The sequence below is a fragment of the Pyxicephalus adspersus genome, chromosome 6, assembly GCF_032062135.1.
Source record: "Pyxicephalus adspersus chromosome 6, UCB_Pads_2.0, whole genome shotgun sequence".
In the NCBI taxonomy this organism is placed as follows: domain Eukaryota; kingdom Metazoa; phylum Chordata; class Amphibia; order Anura; family Pyxicephalidae; genus Pyxicephalus; species Pyxicephalus adspersus.
Window position 1 is genome coordinate 88,420,801 of NC_092863.1, and position 19,126 is coordinate 88,439,926.

The following is a 19,126-nucleotide window of genomic DNA, read 5'->3' on the forward strand; positions in this document are numbered from 1 at the left end:
ATAATATATTTTTATACTCATCATAAAATACTTATATACAATATAATAAGAGAAATAAATCCCAACTTGAGGTAAAGCACAGATCCAAAGTACATGTAAAATATTTCCATCAAATATATACAAATATTTATTTCCTAATTCCGCACAGCCATTTTTATTTTTATATTTTGCTAATTCAAACACAATTTGTTTCAAGTGTTTTCATAATTAATTCTGTTTATTCCTTTTATAGGATGTAACTATTGAACCGGCATTTTATTTGCCCCAAAATGACTTGAGAAATTTTTGTTGCCTGGTCAACAAAGGAATAAAAAACCCAAATAGTGTTCTTGTTCTTTTGATATTTATTACTTTGTAAATTATGCCAAATATTTGATATGTTTGTTTTAGATTTTTTTATACTTTTATTTTTTGTTTACCCACACACACTTTGTTTCTATTAGCAGCCATTGGATATGTCCTCATTATTTCTTTATTTCATGTGTTTACATTTTTTAATAATTATAAAACTACAACATTTTTTTTTTCTGTAATGAGAGGCCGTTTTTGTTGTCTGGTCAAAAAAAGAAAAAACAGAACCTTAGTTAGGGTCATGTCACACAATGAATCCATTGTCATTGGTCATGGTCTCGTATTTTTTTTTTAAGTAAACCTCGAAAATACCAAACAGCAACATGAATTTAGCTAGCTGGATGATATTTGCATTCTGTAAAAACTGTAAATTAATAATATTAATAAACAGTATTTATATAGCGCCAACATATTACGCAGCGCTGTATATTAAATAGGGGTTGCAAAGGACAGACAGTGACACAGGAGGAGGAGAGGACTTCTACACCTTTCCCCCACCATTTGGCCGATGGTCAGACTGGCCACAGTTGCCTCTTCTCTGCCCACACCGCTGTGCTGGTTTTTACCAAACGGTAGGCCTGATTTATTAAAGCTATTTTGGTCTGGATAGGATACACATTCGCCAGTCAGCCTGGGTGATCCAGCAAACCTGTCGTTTTCTATTTGTTAACAGATGTTTTCATACCTGGACCAGACCCATTCCAGGTTTGCTGGGTTGCCAAGCTTCACTGATGAAAGTGTACCCTCTTCAGTCTTGGAGAGCTTTAATAAATCAGACCCATTGTTTGAACAATTTACAATGGGCATCAGCAGCCAGTACTGCCTCCATTCATTTTCAATGGGTGAGATGCTACATACGTGTGGTTTAGGGCTGTGAGGAAGGCGTAACCATACTGCAACCTTACCGCCGGTGAATTATAGTGTTTGTACAGTCGATAGTTTCTAGTAATGGGTCAGGATGATCCTACACTAAATATTATAAAACCTGCACTGGAAAACAGTGTTACTTTTTGACCAATTTATAATTATTTAATGGATTTGATGTCACCTTAAAGTGACAGAATCGATGAACTGGCAATCCTTTTACTATACAGACCAGTGATCTAGAATGGAATGCATTTGGTACATATATGCACAGCGCGTGTCATAATGCTGATGCGGTCACTTTACATTTAGCCCTGAAACGATTAAGCTTTCACAATATTTTAAACAGATGTAATAAAGAGACCCCCGCGCCCGCTTGAGAGCTTTTGCACCACAATATAGCATGAAGTCGGCTGAGTGATTTATTAATAGTAATTGCCATTTACTAACTAGCTCTTCCTGGAAGCAGTGTAGTTACAAATGACTTTCCATATATATCTGTGGGCAATCAGAGTGTAATATCCCACCTACTCTCAGCCTCTTAGCCGTCCTCTGTATGGTATATTATCGGCTCTCACACTGATTGAGTGTTCCTTGAATTCAGCTCTATTAACATGATAACCTAAGGAAGAACTCTGCATACAACGCACAAAACCTGGGTAGAATTATTGAGAGCCAGGAGTTGCTTCTATGTATTTTATTTGCATTTATTTTATTTAGAGTGCAAGATTTCTAGATTTTTGGCAGGATGAAGCTTTTTATTTTTTGCTCTGATCAAACCAATATAACAAAATGCTTCCAATGCGTTATTTAACAGACCAAAAAGTAGAGAGATCATTGTTAGGGATTACATAGACTTTAATGTCTTAGCCTCTGGGTGTCTGCAGGGCTATTTATTTAAGAGACACAAAGGACATTCATCATCTTTCTCCTGTTAGAGTAGCGATAGATGAGTAGCACAGTTGGTGAGAGTTTTGCCCATCTCAGGAAGATTGCTGCTTCCACTCAGATCAATGAAATAACGTGATTCACACAGCGTGAGTTCTGAGATATGGCACAGAAGCATTTGTTTTTTAACACGAAAAGCGAACAATCGCCTTTCAGTCACATTCTGGAAAATCGGTCTGTGTGATAAGAGCTTCTGACGTTTAGTGCTCTGTATCACTCCTCTACGTGCAATGATTTTCCTAAATTATATTTGGATCTGTTGCATTGCTTGTGTTTATCAGGTTATGCACTATTACATACATCCAATCTCGGTCCTAGAAGTGGGGTCTGGATAACGGGTATTCACAGATTGTTTATATTTAGGCCTTTCAGGATATTGAGGAATCATAACTTGTACATAAGATAATGCAAGGTAATCAACATCAAATACATGGAAAAAACAAAAAGTATTATTATACTGTATATCATATAGTTGTGCAATATAATAACTATTAGCTATTGCTATCCATGTTGGGGTTATTTTACCCCATTTGTACCATTGTTAGTAGTGGGATGAACATAAACTGGGATGAAATCTCCTCCAATAAGACCTCAGATAGTAATAATGACTGAAGTTCTAACCCTTCAAAAAAGAAAAGTTTAAGACTACACATTAAGAATGGTTGTAATTTAGTTTAATATTATTCTACCCTGTAAAATGTCTGCAGTCTTTGTAGTACCTGTTTCCACCACAAGATGTCTCAGTCTTCCAGGTAAAGGTTGAAGATATACTGTAGGTGTGGGATACCATGGACCCGCCCCTGAGGGGCATCACACTTGTACATAGAGTGTATTATTGCAGAGAGTGGTGCTGATGTTTTGCATTACTGCTGCTTTCTGCATCAAGGACCACTCACTGCTCAGAGAATACTGAACAGGACACTGTGGGCCTGATTTATTAAAGCTCTCCAAGATTGGAGAAGATACACTTTCATCAGTGAACCCAATTTCTTAAAAATTATTTGCTATTTGTTAGCAAATGTTTTTAATCCTGCACCAGATCCATATCATGGAAAACATGCGTGATCGAGCAAACCTGGAATGGACCTGGTCCAAATAGATTTTTAGGAAATCAGTTCCAGGTTTGCTGGATCAACTAGGTACTCCCTATGATAGTCTATCTTCTGCAGAGCTTTAATAAATCAAGCCCTGTGTCACATGATGGTGTGTCCTGTGTCAACATGTGAAAAGTATAAATTTAAAGCAAAAAAAAACATAAAATACCTCTGGGGAGAGGCTCAAGGGAGGTAGGGGTTTCTCAGTGGGGAGCCCCGAGTTGGGCTTTTAAAATGTTAAGATTAAAGGAATCAAATGTGTGACATCAACCTAAGGGTCATTTAGGTTGGGTTTCAGAGAGTACATGGGAATTCTTTTACTTGCAGTAAGTATCTGGCACCAGGTAATTTGCACTGATGGACAATACTACTGCCGGGCCGCAGTCCTAGCCACCAAACAATGTTTTATGAATCAAGTTTATTTTTTTTATACTTTTTGGAATATTTTATATAGATGTTTTATGGTTGTTTGAGCTTTTATACGCATTTCTTACTATTGTCTTACTTACTATTATATTAAAGATACCAGATAGAAGATAAGCTGTCCACTAAGTGTAATGTATTATATTTAGTGCAAAACAGCAATACAAGTTGTAATTATTTTTTTTTCCTTTTTCATATATACACTTGATGTTACAACGCAGCACCTGAAATCTCCGATATCTTTCAGCCCTGTAAGTGCTCGTTTTTATTTTCTAGGCTTTGTCATTTGGGGAGGAATGTTTGGGGAGGTGCGTGGAGTCCCTGGGCTCATTTAATTCATTTCTAATTTGGCTGACTTTAATAAAGCCCAACTCTAAATAAAACTCGGGCCTGTTTAGAAAAAAAGGGAAAAACAGAAAAATGTTTTAAAGTGGCAAATGTTTTCTGGTGATTTATAAAATGGCGATCAGGTGACCGTGCAGCAAAGTTATTGGTGGACAGATGTCCCCCTATCACAATAGTGCCTGAACAAGAACCTCTATAGAGGGATCACCGGGTATTAGTTTATAGAAAGCTGCAAATTTTAAAAATAATAAAATAAATTTTTTTAAGAAAATGTTTATGTGCTATTTAGGAGATTGGATTTAGATCCGCATATAACAATTATAATTTTTTTTATAGTATTTTAACCCGGGAATTTACTTTTACTGCCCTAGGTTAAGGAATTTCTCTTTGCTGGAGTAGAAGTACCCAGCCACTGTCTATGACAGCAGTACCAGTTACCGCTTCTCATCTTACTACGAGTGTGGCTTCTAAGGACATAAAGAGAGTCCATTAGTTATTGGATAGCATTGGTCTATAAATAAATTTCTACAAGCTTAATATAACATATTTCTAGGACATGAGTTCTGCTAAAAGCTGTAAAGAGCAAGCCAGTAAAAAAAACAATTGCCTAAAAGCTCTGCTTTCCAGCCATATATAAACACATTTCTGCCAGAGCTGGTATGTTTAGCACAGCATTATAACCTTTATTGCAGGACAGTATTTGTATTATTAATATTATTATAATTATCATGTGCATTCAGGGCAGGCTGTTATCATGAGACCCAATGGACAATGTTGCAAATATTAACAATAGTCGATTGTGTCTCGATTGTTTGATGTTAGAATGTGGCCCCTTACTGCAACAAAATCTACCTACAATTTTTTTTATTTCTATATTATAGTACTTATACATTTTATCATGTCCCACAGAGAGCTTATATATTTTATAAAAGCAAAATTATATTTATTGGGGGTTTCAAATTTACACTTTAATTGCATTCTGCTTTTTTTCATTATGTAAACAAATTTTAATAATACAACAGTCTGCTATAACTGGATCCATATTGCCATTTTGTTTCTGATTATGTACTGTGATAGTAAATGATGAGATCCGCCACTCGTCAACTCTGCTGTGTCTGCTAGGACAGGTTCAATGACATTAGGAAACCAGTAATTGGAAGGCATTAAGAACACCTGCAAAGTACCAACCAACACAGGTCAGGTGGCAGCGAGAATACCTGTAATGTACCCACTAGCACAGGTTAGAAGGAATTAAGAACACCTGCAAAGTAGCCACCAGAACAGGTCAGATAGCAAGTGAGAATACCTGTAATGTACCTGTCAGCACAGGTCAGATGGCAACGAGTAAGCTGACTGTTAAATAACAGGGGAATATCAAATCTCAGGATTCTTTAAAATCAATGTGAATGTCTGTATTATATCAAATCTTAGTGAATTTCTGTACAATGTGAAATCTCCAAATGTCTGTAGGATATACAATAAATAAATAACAAAAAAAGTACTACACTGCAGGTCCAAAAGAGTACCCTCATATAAGTCTTTCTGATTCATCTTCTCCCATGATAGTCTATTTTCTCCAGTCTTTGAGAACTTTAATAAATTAGGCTTATTGTATTACATTTTCAAATGGTGTAAATTAAACTTCTGGAAGATTAGCATTCATTGCTGGCATCCATGTGAAAAGACACAAAGGAGACCTCTTAGTCCAATAACGGACATGGTAATTTTCCACCATGGCCATTTTTGACCACCATCCAGGAAAAAAATGCTTTTCTGTCTTCCTGTATCCCACATAATTTTTCCTTTTTGGCTTTCTCAATCATAACTGTTAGGTAATTATGTGTTATTATTATTGGAATACTTTGAGAGCACAGTTTGCATTGAGAAACTAGCCATTTTCCTGGTTTTACCTTGTAGAATGTATGTAATTATTTTGCGGGGTATTTATATTGTGAGGATGGTTTTATTTACAATATACACTGCCTGGCCAGAACAAAGTCCCCCGGCCTGTGGGGGCAGTGTTATGGTCTGGGGTTGTTTCATTTGGTCATCTCTAGATTCAGCAACATTACGTGGCCCAAAAATGAGGTCAGCTGACTACCTGAATATACCGAATGACCAGATTTTTCCATCAATGTTCTTCTTCAAGAGTTCCTCCTCCCTGATGGGATGGACATATTGTAAGATGACAATGGCAGGATTCATTGGGCTCAAATATGAAAAAATAATTCAGGGAGCAAGAAACATCATTTTGACCCATGCATTGGCCACCATAGAGTCCAGACCTTAATCCCATTGACAATCTTTGGGATGTGCTGGGGAAGACTTTATGCAGCGGTCCGACTCTCCTCACACTTTGTGGCCAGGCTGTGTAATATGCTGTGAAATATTACTGTAAGTGTTCAGTGAAAATAACTGTTGACCACACAGGGAAGCTCAAGAAATAATTTCCCATAATGAAGTTTTATGTGGTCGGTTTGGCTAAAGTAACATAATCTGTGCCAAAACTAAACTTTAGGCAATTTGCTAAATACACAGTTGAAATATACAAGTATGAATGGTTTATTTGCGTTGAAATGTTTCTTCTTTGGAATCACAAGGAAAGTCTACTCATAACTGCCCCTTGGTTAGGCACTGCTTGTACTCCGGATTATGTGTAGTCACAACGCAAGGGCCCCTTCAAATTATTGTCATCATACTGCATTGTTTTTTTGTTTTTTTATGTTTTCTTGTATAGCGTGTGTTTTTTTGGATAGCATGTGGGAAGGTTAGAACATACTTTTTCATTTCTGTGTATGTTTCCCCTGGGTAGATTCACTTCTCTGTTTATCCTTAAGATCTTTTCCTAAGATCATTTCATCTTATTGAGATAGAAAAGTGGAATCCAAAATTTACCGGTACCAAGAGAACTAGCGACAGTTTTCTAAGAAGCGCTTTCTCTTTTCTACATACTAACCATTGAGTCTCTGGGATTGCTGTAGATGGGAACTCAGACAACAAAATTAAACTGTCCATAATTACATACTTAATTTCATTAGGCATTTTGCACCCCATTCTTTATTTCTTGTTAGTGACAGGTAATTTGGCTTAATTATGGTGTGCCAAATCAGGAAAATGTTTTGTTCCATGTTGATTAAAAAAAAAAATACTGTTGGGAAAAAAAGCAATAATAACATTATAACCATTTCATTTATTTTTTCTTCTTACTAGCTTGCAAACGCAAAGAACAAGAACCGAGCAAAGATCGAAACAACAGTCAGAAGAAATCCCGGCTGGTTTTCACAGACCTCCAACGCAGAACACTGTTTGCTATCTTCAAGGAAAACAAGCGCCCGTCCAAAGAAATGCAGATCACTATTTCTCAGCAGTTGGGTTTAGAACTCAATACAGTCAGTAACTTCTTCATGAATGCCAGGAGGCGGAGCTTAGAAAAATGGCAGGACGATTTAAGTACAGGGGGAAGCTCAAACTCCAGCACTTGTACCAAAGCATGAGGGGAAAATGGCTTCTAAATGGGGCACAACTCAACTGTAAGCAAAAAAAAAAAAGAAAAAAAAAAGAAAAAAAGAGAGAGAAGAATGGATATATATATAAATATATATTTTTTGTTGTGGTTGCGGGGCCATTCACTGGTGACAATCGGTATCCATGTGTTATTTCTACAGGGCTGAACGGTGAAAGTATTCACACCGAATGGCTGTGCTGGCTTTGGCACCTCTGATGGCACTTCATACCATGGTGTCAAAAGGGCACATCAGTACAGGAAAACCACCCTACCCATCCAAAGTTCACTGAATGTCTTAAAGTTCTCAGAAACTCCACCAAAGCACTAAACTCATTCCAGGTCTTCACTTCATATAATTTGCCAGACCGTGGCATCAGCTGTGACATAGAAACCAGCAAACTTCACTGATATGTTCAACTCTGTCCATAGCACAAGAAAAGATTACAACCACTACATCCATGAAATACAATTGTCACACCTGAGCACAAAGTCCTAAAGCTGCATCAAGTAGTGTTACAAAAACACTCCCCCTTTCACCTAATTTTTATACATTTATTTAGCACGATTGTCCATAAATCACAAAAAATACAGTTCTAAGAAGTACATTATTAAGCACAACAGGACATTAGTTTCTCTATATTCCAAAGATAAAAATATGTATTATTTATTATCATCCTACTTTTTTTTATAATTATTTGTCCTTCAAATTTTCTAAAATTTGGTACACACTCAGGAGTCCATTATATCTACACCATATGAAGTTTTTTTCTGTGTGCATATACTTTACCAAAGATAAACCTACAGATCACATTTTACTTTGCTTTATAACACATGACAGGTCTGGAAACAGGACTTATTTTCACGGACCCCCTTCCCCCATCTGGAAAAATTCAGCACAGCTTATAGTTAAAACAACCAAACCAAAGAAAAGTAAAACGTAATGTTTTACAGCCTATTCATACTGTGAATACTTCCCAAAGTAAGAAGTAAGTTTACAATACAACCTTCAGTGTTTTCCGGAACGTTTTCAGTCATCCTGGAGAATTGTCCAAACATCATCCTTCTGTGTGAAACCAAATGTTAATATTTTGTCACAATTTTGTTGGAGCTTTACCAGTGGATGGCCCCATGCTCGAACACTCGAGTCTGTGTTCCAAAGAAAGGCCAAAGGCTACAATAATGCTTTAAAAACACTTGAGACTGTTTTTTTATGTACTACTTAATCGAAACCAAAGAAACTTTTTTTTTTTCTGCACCTACTTCTGCAACAAACTGTTCCATTGAGTAAAAGGAAGCACGTCAGGAAAATTATTAACACACTGTGTTTGGACAGACATCCTACACATTTTAGGAAGCAGACCACTGAGATAGGGTTGACAAGGGTTGAAACCAAACAAGGCCGAAATTCTTCAGTATGTACTCGCTGCTTCATTTGACAACCTATTTAAGTCCTCTTAAAGTTGAAGATTGTCTTTTATTTGTGCCTATGCAGTTTTTTCAATGAACAAGGAATTGACCGTCCTGAACCTCAACAGCTGCAATACCAAAGATGAGGAGTTCTCACAACTTTGTTTTTTTTTTTCCTTCTTGTTTTCAGATTCTTGCACGGCTTAACCGCTTTCAGCGCCACCATTTCCATGTATATTAACAGCACATCTGTCTGACTGAACAGAGTATAAATGGGTTCATTTCACAGTTTACAGATCATATTTCCACTTGCAGTACTTCATAATAGAGTACTATGGACCACTGGCCTAAGTTGTTGGGATAGCATAGGTTGTAGAGCTCACCCATGTTCTAACTCTTAAGTGACCCATCTTGTATTGGTTTGACTTTGGCAGAGCCAATTCTAGTTGGTGGGTTATGGAGTCAGCACCAAAAAGGTATACCTGTGTATTAAATATGGCTTCTAGCCAGCAGGTTGCAGCTTACAACTCACTTGTTTTGCACTTAATTTAGTTTTTTGTTTAAATGTATTTTTTTGCTAATCAATTACTCTGCTTTAGTAATAACAAGGAACAGGCCCATCCTAAGGTCCCCCAACATTCCTCCAACATCCATTTTGTAAAACTTGCCAATGAAGATTTCCATTTCAACATTATCCATTAAAAAATTTTGCAGGCTCAGGATCATTTTAGCCTTTTTATGGACCTCTCCAACACAATTTTTACATTTTAGACCACATTTGCCCTTTACAAAAATGTTAAATGCTAATTCCCAATTTAAAATGCTTTTAGATATATTTGTATTTCTTAAAAACGTATCTTTAGGGTTGCTGACTCTTTTATCCCATGAATGAGTTGGAATTATTGTGTTCAAGACCAACACATTTTTTCTAACTTTGACAGAACGATATTGCTACAGAGTGTATTAAGGACCAACATCTAGAAATGTAAGGGTTACTTTTCTTAATCTATACCATACCAACACCTTATGCCAAACCTTGTGGTCTATATCATGGGCACAGCCAAGATGAATTCAACTTTCAAGAAACCTTGGATATTGCTTAGTCATTCACAAAAAGAACAAAGTAATATGTTTATTCACTATGGTTGAATAGCTTTATTTAAATCTCGCTTAACAAAAGCTGAATCCAAAGACCTGACAATGACTAAACCAGCAGAAAAAAAGCTTAAACCTGCTATACTATGGGATCTACTTCTTACCAAAGCATTTGAGCTTCTGAAGAACCTCTGCAATGGAAAAACATAAGTAATATGTTATTTGCTTGTCACAGGAATTTTTTAGGTTGTGAAAATATTTTTGGTTACATTGGCTATTTATTTATTAGTTCAATTAATATAAATTTTAATTATTTATCATATAAAAATAATTAACCAAATATTTTTTAAACAAATCTTCCCTAACCCTTCACCCCTACCCCGCTTTTGTGGGTTTAAATCCAGATAACATTTAATTTATTACAATTAGTTTAAAAAAAATGTAATGCTGTTCTTATGTATTAATTTAATTTAATTTCTTGTAAGTTACTCTGCTTATTTAACTCGGATAAAAAAAAAAATATCACAGCATCAATGTTTTTTCCAGCTGATTTCAGTTTTCTTTACAAAACAGTTTAAATTCTGTTACATACAGGGGTTGATGCAGGTTACAAAAAAAACATCAAAGAGTTTTTCCTTTTCCAAAAATTGTATTTAATTTTGCAATGTCTTTTTTATGATCTGTAATTAAATTATTTAAGTTATTCTCCCATTTGTTAGAAATCGGGAGAAAATATTTTGGCATATTATGTCATAAGCAACTATTTATTTAATTTATTCAGCATCCATGGAAAAAGATGCGCATGTATAGTGTATATTTTTTTTTCAGACAACTTAAGCACTAAATTATTTGCTGATCAGAACAACGTTTGTGGACAAGCATTGATCATGGCTTGAAAGCTGTAAATTTCAAGTACAAAAGAATGAAACTGCTGTATTTTTGTTCACCAAAGATTTTTTTTTTCAGAAACTATATTATTTCCAACTTCTATAAGTGTGAGGAAAATAACTACAAAAATGACATTCCAAACTAACGAGAGAGAAAAAACCCTTAAACTAGCTGCTTCCAAGAATGAACTGTGTGTGTAATAATAATAAAAAAAAATAAAAACAAAAAAATTTCTATTCCTAGTGAGAACCAAAAATAGGCTACCTCACTGACTATTTTCCTTTTGTAATTTTAATCGTGTTGATGATACCAAAGATACCAAAGATTTGTTTCACTTGTGCGGTCTGCTGCTAGCATCTGCTGTTTTTTTTTCAAACTCTAATCTCCTTTGGTTGAAGATGAGCTTATATGGCATGACAGAATATTGCTTTGTAAGGCGTCTTTCCACCAAATGAATGATATTCTCCAAAATATATACAGCTGTAGCTTGGATAACCCAAAGAAATGCCAGTGTGAAATCTGCTCACTGAATAGGAAAAAAGATTTTCTCTTTCTATGTTGCCACAAAGGTGATGTCTTCTGTCTTGCACATCATACTGACTCTGATGTACATGAATTCAGCCGATATTTTAAATTACAAAATACTTTAATGTGTTGCAAATTTGGCACACGTTAAGGTTGTATGAAATCTCAATATGAATATTGTGTTGTTAGAAATCTTTGTATAAATCTTGTGTTGTTAGAAAATCCTTTCATTTGTTGCAAAACTGGCACACATTATGGTCATTTTATTATTGTTTTTTTTTAGGATTCACAGAACTGCCACCCATACAGTTTTCCAACTTAAACCAAAAAAATAATCATTGATGAACATTGCATTAATTATGTGTTTTTAGAAAAGCCGTAAATATGTTGCAAATTTGGCACACGTAAAGTTTCCTTATTATTGTTTTTATTCAAGATTCACACAATTGTCATCTATACAGTTTTTCAACTTAATCCAAAAAGTTAATATTATAAATTGTTGCAAATTTGGCACACGTTAATATTTTTTGATTTTTTAGGAACATTTTAATTGTCCGTTATATATTTTGAAAATTATTTAAATTCATCCTAAAATAATAAAATATTTTATTTCAGATCAAACTGAAATAGAAAAACCAAATTGTATATTTAAAATAGTCTTACTATAGCTTATAATGACCCACAAAAAGAAAACACTCCTGATGTGTTTCAGATTTTGCACGTGACATATAAAAACGGGACGAGTGCCTTGCTTGAACCAAATACATTTCCTCATCCCAGAGATTTTAAAATTTTCACCATTTTAGGTGAATGCATTGTACTTTTTAAACTCTGCCTTCCTGTCTAGGAAAGCATGAAAAATATACCAAAGCTCCCAGTTTTGTGTCTCTTCCTTTTTAATCTCCCTCTACAAAGTTCTATATATTTGTTTTGTTACGGTTTCAAAGCTTTAAACTGAAAATTGGCAGCAATGCATAGCAGGTGACCGCACAAATTCCTTATTGAATTTTCTCAGATATACCTCATAGATAATAGTGTTTAGAGTATTGTTATTATAGCGTATGTAATAAATGGTTCACTGTTTCTTTTACTAAATGTGATTTAATGAAAAAAAAAAAAAAAGCTTTATACGTTCTAGGTTGTGCTTTTGTAATAGTCAACAAGGTGCGCTTAATGATGAAACAATGTATGTCGTCCATTTTTTTTTTTCATTATTTATTTTAATTTTAAAATAAGAGTTGCAGATGGAGGCTCAAACATTTACACTTTCCACTACTGGAGAAACAATCTGTGATAGTTCCTTTCATAAGACACTGAACTGAGATCGTACATCTCACCCATTGTGGCTTATGAATGGGCTACTATAGTTTTTGTTAGTTAAAATATCCATTTGCAGATTTTTTATTTATCTATAAAATACTAGTCTTAGCAAACAGCAGTCAGTGCTTTACATTTCAGTGTATCTATTGCCTATTACCTGGGGAAGCAGCCATTTTGAACTAAAATGTGTGCATATGTACAACGTAATAAATATTGAAGCATAAAGTGCTCAGATGGTGTCACTTGCAAACTCATAATTGAGGTAATGGCTTCTTCCTTTGTTTTAGGGAAGCAGATAAAACTTTAATGCATGAAAGAATATATGTAGTACTATAATATGTGATTCCAAATTCACATCGTTTCAGGAAGAGATCCTGTTTAGTTGTTTCTTTCATTCTTTTAAACATTTATAGGTATTTTTTTTTACATCTATCGCCATTTTAAATATTTATATACCTCCCCTTGAAAACCAAAATTTTGATTTCCTGTTACCGAAACTCATTTTAAAAAGTTGCATGGTTATAAAACATTCATTGTCAATGTAGTTTCCCTGTTATGTAGTTCTTCGTCCTTCACATTGTCCTCTTTCATCTGAGCCAAGTCTCAATTTTTGTGGAATTTAACTAGCGCAACATTGCAACAACTATGCACACAGGTGTAGCTATCATTATGAACTAATCAAAAGTTCATTACATCAGGAACATTGTACCCAGCCATCAGTTCAAGTAGCTGTAATATTCATAATTATTGATTATGTAACTTTTGTTTTCATGATCTTCCCATGAGCTTCCTAAAAGTCCATGCTTAGGTGACTTTAGGCAGCGTATACACATTAAATTTTGTATCTGGAAATCTTTTGTCTTTCCAACGAAAAGAGGTCCATTCCTCTGGCCGATGCACCCCCCAGCGGGGCAGGAGCACCGGGCAGAGCCGTGGACCAAGTCTCCCGTATGGATTGTAGGTCAGGGCAGTGGGCGGGTTGTGTCTCTGAACCCACCCACTCTCCCATTACAGGCACAGACACGTGATGGTAGGGTAGGCGGGTTCTGGCATTATGACATCACTCTGGGGGAAGTTTCTTCCCCTTTGAGTGACACCTGGCTCCCCCCGCATGCGTGGTCCGGAGTCCATGCATTTAGTTTTCCATAGGTCCAAAAAGGTTGGTGACCACTGCACTAGAAAGTTGAATACAGATCATTCACTACAGTTGTATTTCCCTTCCACGGATCTTCACTCTTTGCTGATTTTTTTGTGGAAATTTCCATTTAGTACATTACTGTAATTAAATTAAATGTTTGATGCTTAACAAATGATTGAGGGCAATTTTGTGAACTGACAATTTAAGTTTATATAAAGATAACAAAGAACTCCGTGCAACAACTCATTAAAAAAATCTAGTTCTTTTTTGCAACTGCCAAATTAATATTATTTTTTAAATTTTTACACCTGTATAGTTTTCACTTTTGCATGACTTTTTAAGCCAAAATATTCACCATTCACAAGTCAATTTTTGTTCTAAAAGTCCATTTGTGTACAGAAACGTATTTCACATTCTTGTTCAGTGCTGCAATATGACTGAGGCAGTCAAGCTAACAGCTAAAAATACCAAAGGTTCATGTGCTTTCTGTATTACAGTTGAATTTCCTATTTTGTGTTATGTTAGTATTAGTGTATGTTTTATGTATGTGTCAATTTGCCAAAGAAATAAACTCAAACAAGGATACTTGCTGTAAGAAGTTTAGCAGTGTTCCAGATTTCTCAGATACACTTTATCTTCCATTATAGGTTTGCCAAACAATATTTTTTTTTAACTCTTTAGTTAATGCTTGAGCTTTAAACTTGTAAAATAATTTGTTGTTTTCCAGTATTCAAATGTTTTTTTTATAATATGTTATTAAATATTTTGCCAAAAAAATTCATTTTTTTGCCAAAGAATATAATTAAATTTAGATGAAAAAAAAACTAGGCCAATGCCAAAATTAGATAAAATGAAATAATAATTCCTAATTAATCAGTTCCTGAGATAGGAAGCTTACCACCACTTTTTATGTATAACATGCTATTTTAATACAAATTTCCAGTAGTTAAATGTTTAAATTATTATTTTTATTTACCTTTGCCAACATCTGAAGGATAATTTAATTTAATTTTTCTTTTTATTTATTTCCTAATTTTATTTGCCTTGTCCTAATTATTTACATTTTTTTTTGATTGTGCTGCCAATTGTTTTTTTAATCAAATATATTTTGTGCCTAGTATGCTAAATACTTGATTTACTTTTTTTTTTTTTTATAACGAGTCGATTAAAGTAAATAATTTTAACCAAAGCAAGTTTATCATGATCTATGATAACACATAGGCCAGAAAAACTTTTCTGTAATCACTGATGTATTTTCTAGCATTAAGCTTGTATTTAATATCCTAAAGTAGTAGGTGAACAACATTATGTCAAGTAGCTTTTAGGGCTTGGTATATTGATGTGCTACCCTAAAATATATTGAGAAACACAGTATTCTTGCAGAACTAACTAACGGTTATCTCATTGACTTGTCTTGTATTGTAGAAAGCACTGTTTATTATATATCATTTATCAAAAAAACTCATAAAACAAAAACCAATATTTGTATATTTCTATCATCAATGATTTTTACGAATTGACCATGTATACTGTATAATGATATATTTCAGGTTCAAAAATCCTAATAATGGATTTTCGTTTTTGCAAAAGTTATGCAACCCAAATGAAAAATATACCTGAACATATTGTAGATTTTTTTTGACCAGGTTTTTTTGATATAAGAGAGCTTTGTTGTTGTTCACAAATATAACTTACAATCATTTCTTTAATTTTACATAACCTTACAGTACTTAGGGCTAAAAACCCAGGGAAGCTGTACTGAAAACTAAAGCATAAAAAGATGAATGTACAATTCTAACTTTATAAGCCAATTGCCCCAATATATATTTCAAATATATTGTATTTGGGTTTTGCTTTTATGTATTCCACTGATTTCAGCTAAGGATGCCAAACTGATAAGACAGCTCAGCTCCTGCAGATTTCCTGGTCTGCTGATCATGTAATGTTCCTAATCTCCTTCCTACCCGGCCACAGATTTCTCACTCAGTCTCATGAGACTTTGGAGGCAATGATGGTTACATGAAACATACCATCTCTATGTGTTTCGGGAATAATCAAATATAAAAGTGCCAAAATATCGTCTGAAAGAGAACTGTTTTCAAATGAAAGAAATAGTAGTTCATTATTGATACAAAGTGGTTATGGGATTGCCAACACAATTCGGGAATATACAAGTGCCCTCTTTGTCAGGATTAAACTTTGTGTAGGGAACATGAATGCAAAAAGAAATCTGTAAGGAATTCAGGTAGCAAGAAGACCGTATGGGTAAGCGGTAAAGGTGCAAACTTATCATGGCATTATTGTAGTTCTAGCTGTATGTTGTTCTTTCTGACAGACTATGGCTATGTACACACGTCAGATTATTCTTGTCTGATAATTGCCTCAGGGTTGATATCGGACGAGAATCTAACGCGTGTACAGCGATTGCTGTCTGTTGTTTCATCATCCATCCTGGCAGATCTATAGACGACGAACGATCGTAATGAAAGTGAAGTGGAAAGAACGCAGGGGGGGTGCTGCTCCGTCGTTCTCCCCCTCCCCTCCACATTGAGCAGAACGGTGCTGTATGTACCGCGCTTGTTCATGCATCGTGCAGTCTTTTGTCGTTAGAAAGAATCGTAAAAGATCCTTTCCAACAACAATTATTGCACATGTGTACCCAGCCTAAACCAGACAACTTTGATGACTTCTGTGTTTGCATTTGATGGCAAGAAGTAAAGAACAGCATTTTCTAGCAAACTTTTACTAGCTTACTTATTAGCAGCTCCTACTAGTAGCTACCTATCTCCTTGCTTCCTGGTGACATTAAAAACACTCCATGCATCAAGGTTCCCTGTAGCTAGAAAGTTAGGCCCTCATGAAGGTGGATTTATATAATTCGCAAAACGTGTTGGCATCCCCATAATTATGCATTTATTTATAAAAGGTTTCCAGACTGTTGAAACCTTGTTGCACTCTGTAGCATAGGAATTCTACAACAACCCAGTATGTGACCCTGACATATTAGGGAGCTGCCGGTTTGTAGAAAGGACCCTAGTATCCTTTTTATATCTACCAACCTACTTTGTTACTCTACAAAGTGGAAGAAAACAGTGGCACCAACAACTATTGTTAAATTAGGATTAAACTTTTTTGGATAAGATTAAGTATTGTTACATAAGGCAAAAACATAATTTAATTTTAATGATGTCAATAGACCAGGATGAGTCTGGCTACAAATTTGACTTTTTCAGATCAGATAGGGTAAGAGCTGGGGTCCATATTTCACCAAAGTTGTGAAGGGTGTACACTCATGGCATACCTTCATCTATTGCTACTACTGTGGTCTGGACAATGGAGGTAGACACCAAACACTTGGACCATTTAACTTTTGCCGTAAACATGAGAATCTGTTAACATCGTAATAGTCATATTGGAGTACAAAATAAATGGTTCGTTCACACCTAAGCATTCCGCCTTAGGGCACACAGTATTTGTGTTGAGTTGTGCAATGGGCATTAGACTGGGCTGCCAACACAACACAATGGATCAAAAATGCATGTGACCTTTATCTAAGAGCACCACAACGCACGCTCTATTAAAAAAAAACAATAATATTATAAATACCCTAGACCATACTAAAAACATTTTCAGACATCCATAAAAAATAAAATTGTAATTTTTCTTAACTAGTCTGTGCTAGCTAATATCTGATAAATGTGTAACAAATGTAAAAAAGATGAGTTATGTGTGTTATAGCAGTATAGCACCAATAAAACCCAAATTTACTTTTCAAGCAAACAAATATTTTTTTTTTATTTAAACATCTGAAGGACCCTATTCATATATATTTGTGAATATTCTACAACAGCCTCTTTTATATCTGAAAAAGTATTTCAATCTGGTTTTCTGTTTTGAGGACAGTATAAAGCAGACAAAAATTATTAAACTAAGAATGTATTTTGAATTGTCATCACAATAACTCCCAGAGAATTATGGACTACATTGAAGTTTTACTTATTGACAAAACCACATTTCCATAATACTTTTTATATTTAATATTGTGCTGTTGCTGTCATGCCTTTATATTATTCCATTGCCTTTTATTTATGCTTAAGAATCGGTGTTATATTTAAATTACCTGTAACTGGGTCTATGATACTGCATGGTCTTTCTGCTACTGCACTGAATGAAGATGGGTATTTTGGTAGCCAACGATACAATGGGGCACTTTAAGTCCTTTGCTCTCCAAATCCTCCTAGCAATTCATAAAAAAAAGTGTTGAAAAAAACTATTTTGTATTTTGTTATTTTGTATTTATTTTATTGCCATGATGCTTTCATTCTTCCACATGAATGTTTCATCTGTGAGGTCGCTTCAATAGATTTCTTTATTATTTAATTCCTATCATTAAATGGTAGTGCTGTAAATTCTGCAATTAATGTTAATAAACAGCTTTAATTCACTTGTATTGCTTGCGTACTTTATTTTTTTTTGGCAAGGGTTGTTATTCATTTATATTAGCAACTAAAATGTAGGACCTGATAGATGTCAGTCTAAGAAATCTCACAGAAAAAATTGGAGGGATCTGAGTTTTTTTAGAATAAAAAAAAACACAAATTTCCCATTGTAAGCATTCTCTATTGATGAAAACATTAAAATAGTAAAGCACAAATTTGCACAATTTGGCTGCACAGGACGCACTATGTTGCCTTGAGGAAGTGACATTTTGTGAGTGCTTTAACAATAAAGCAAAAATCCCTTACTTTGGAGTGCTGGTGAGTTCGTGTTCTGTTTTCATGAGTTCTACAAGTTGCCATCTGTGCTTGGCACTTCAACCAGCCTTCCTTTCTTCTAAGGTCTGTTTGCTGTAAGGAGTACATTCCTATTACGGACATTATCGGTAAATGACATACAAATTGATACACACACACACATAAATATATATATGTACAGGTAGTCCCCAGGTTACATACGAGTTAGGGACTGTAGGGTTGTTCTTAAAGAGGAACTAAACTGAAAAGTGTCAAAAAAACCCCAAAACACCTTCAATCCCGCAGGGCAGTCCAATCTTTCCGGGGGTGTAATCCATGCGCAGAAGGAGCACCCAAGAGCCTCCCGGGATGCGTGGCATAGGTATCCCGAAAGGCTTTGCACTCCCATTCATTATCGTCTAGGCTAGGGGTCAGCAAACTTTTTTAGCTTCTAGGGCATTTCAGGAGGTCAAGAAGGCACACTAGGCCG

General features: G+C 35.0%; 1 protein-coding gene and 1 long non-coding RNA gene across 3 annotated transcripts in view; one reads left to right on the top strand and one right to left on the bottom strand.

Annotated features, from left to right (window-relative positions):
• ONECUT2 (one cut homeobox 2) overlaps window positions 1-18,353 on the top strand; it is a 44,150-nt gene extending 25,797 nt beyond the window's left edge. The window contains exons 2-3 of one of the 2 annotated variants that reach the window (XM_072416516.1): window positions 3,902-3,931; window positions 7,236-18,353. In XM_072416516.1, the coding sequence (XP_072272617.1) occupies window positions 3,902-3,931; window positions 7,236-7,519 (314 nt within the window). In that variant the 3' untranslated portion in view covers window positions 7,520-18,353. The remainder of the gene's footprint in view (window positions 1-3,901; window positions 3,932-7,235) is intronic. The other variant, XM_072416517.1, reaches the window with a different exon arrangement.
• The window catches only part of LOC140334257 (uncharacterized), a 38,865-nt gene that overhangs the window by 2,967 nt on the left and 16,772 nt on the right, over window positions 1-19,126 (bottom strand). The gene's annotated exons all lie outside the window — the stretch shown is intronic.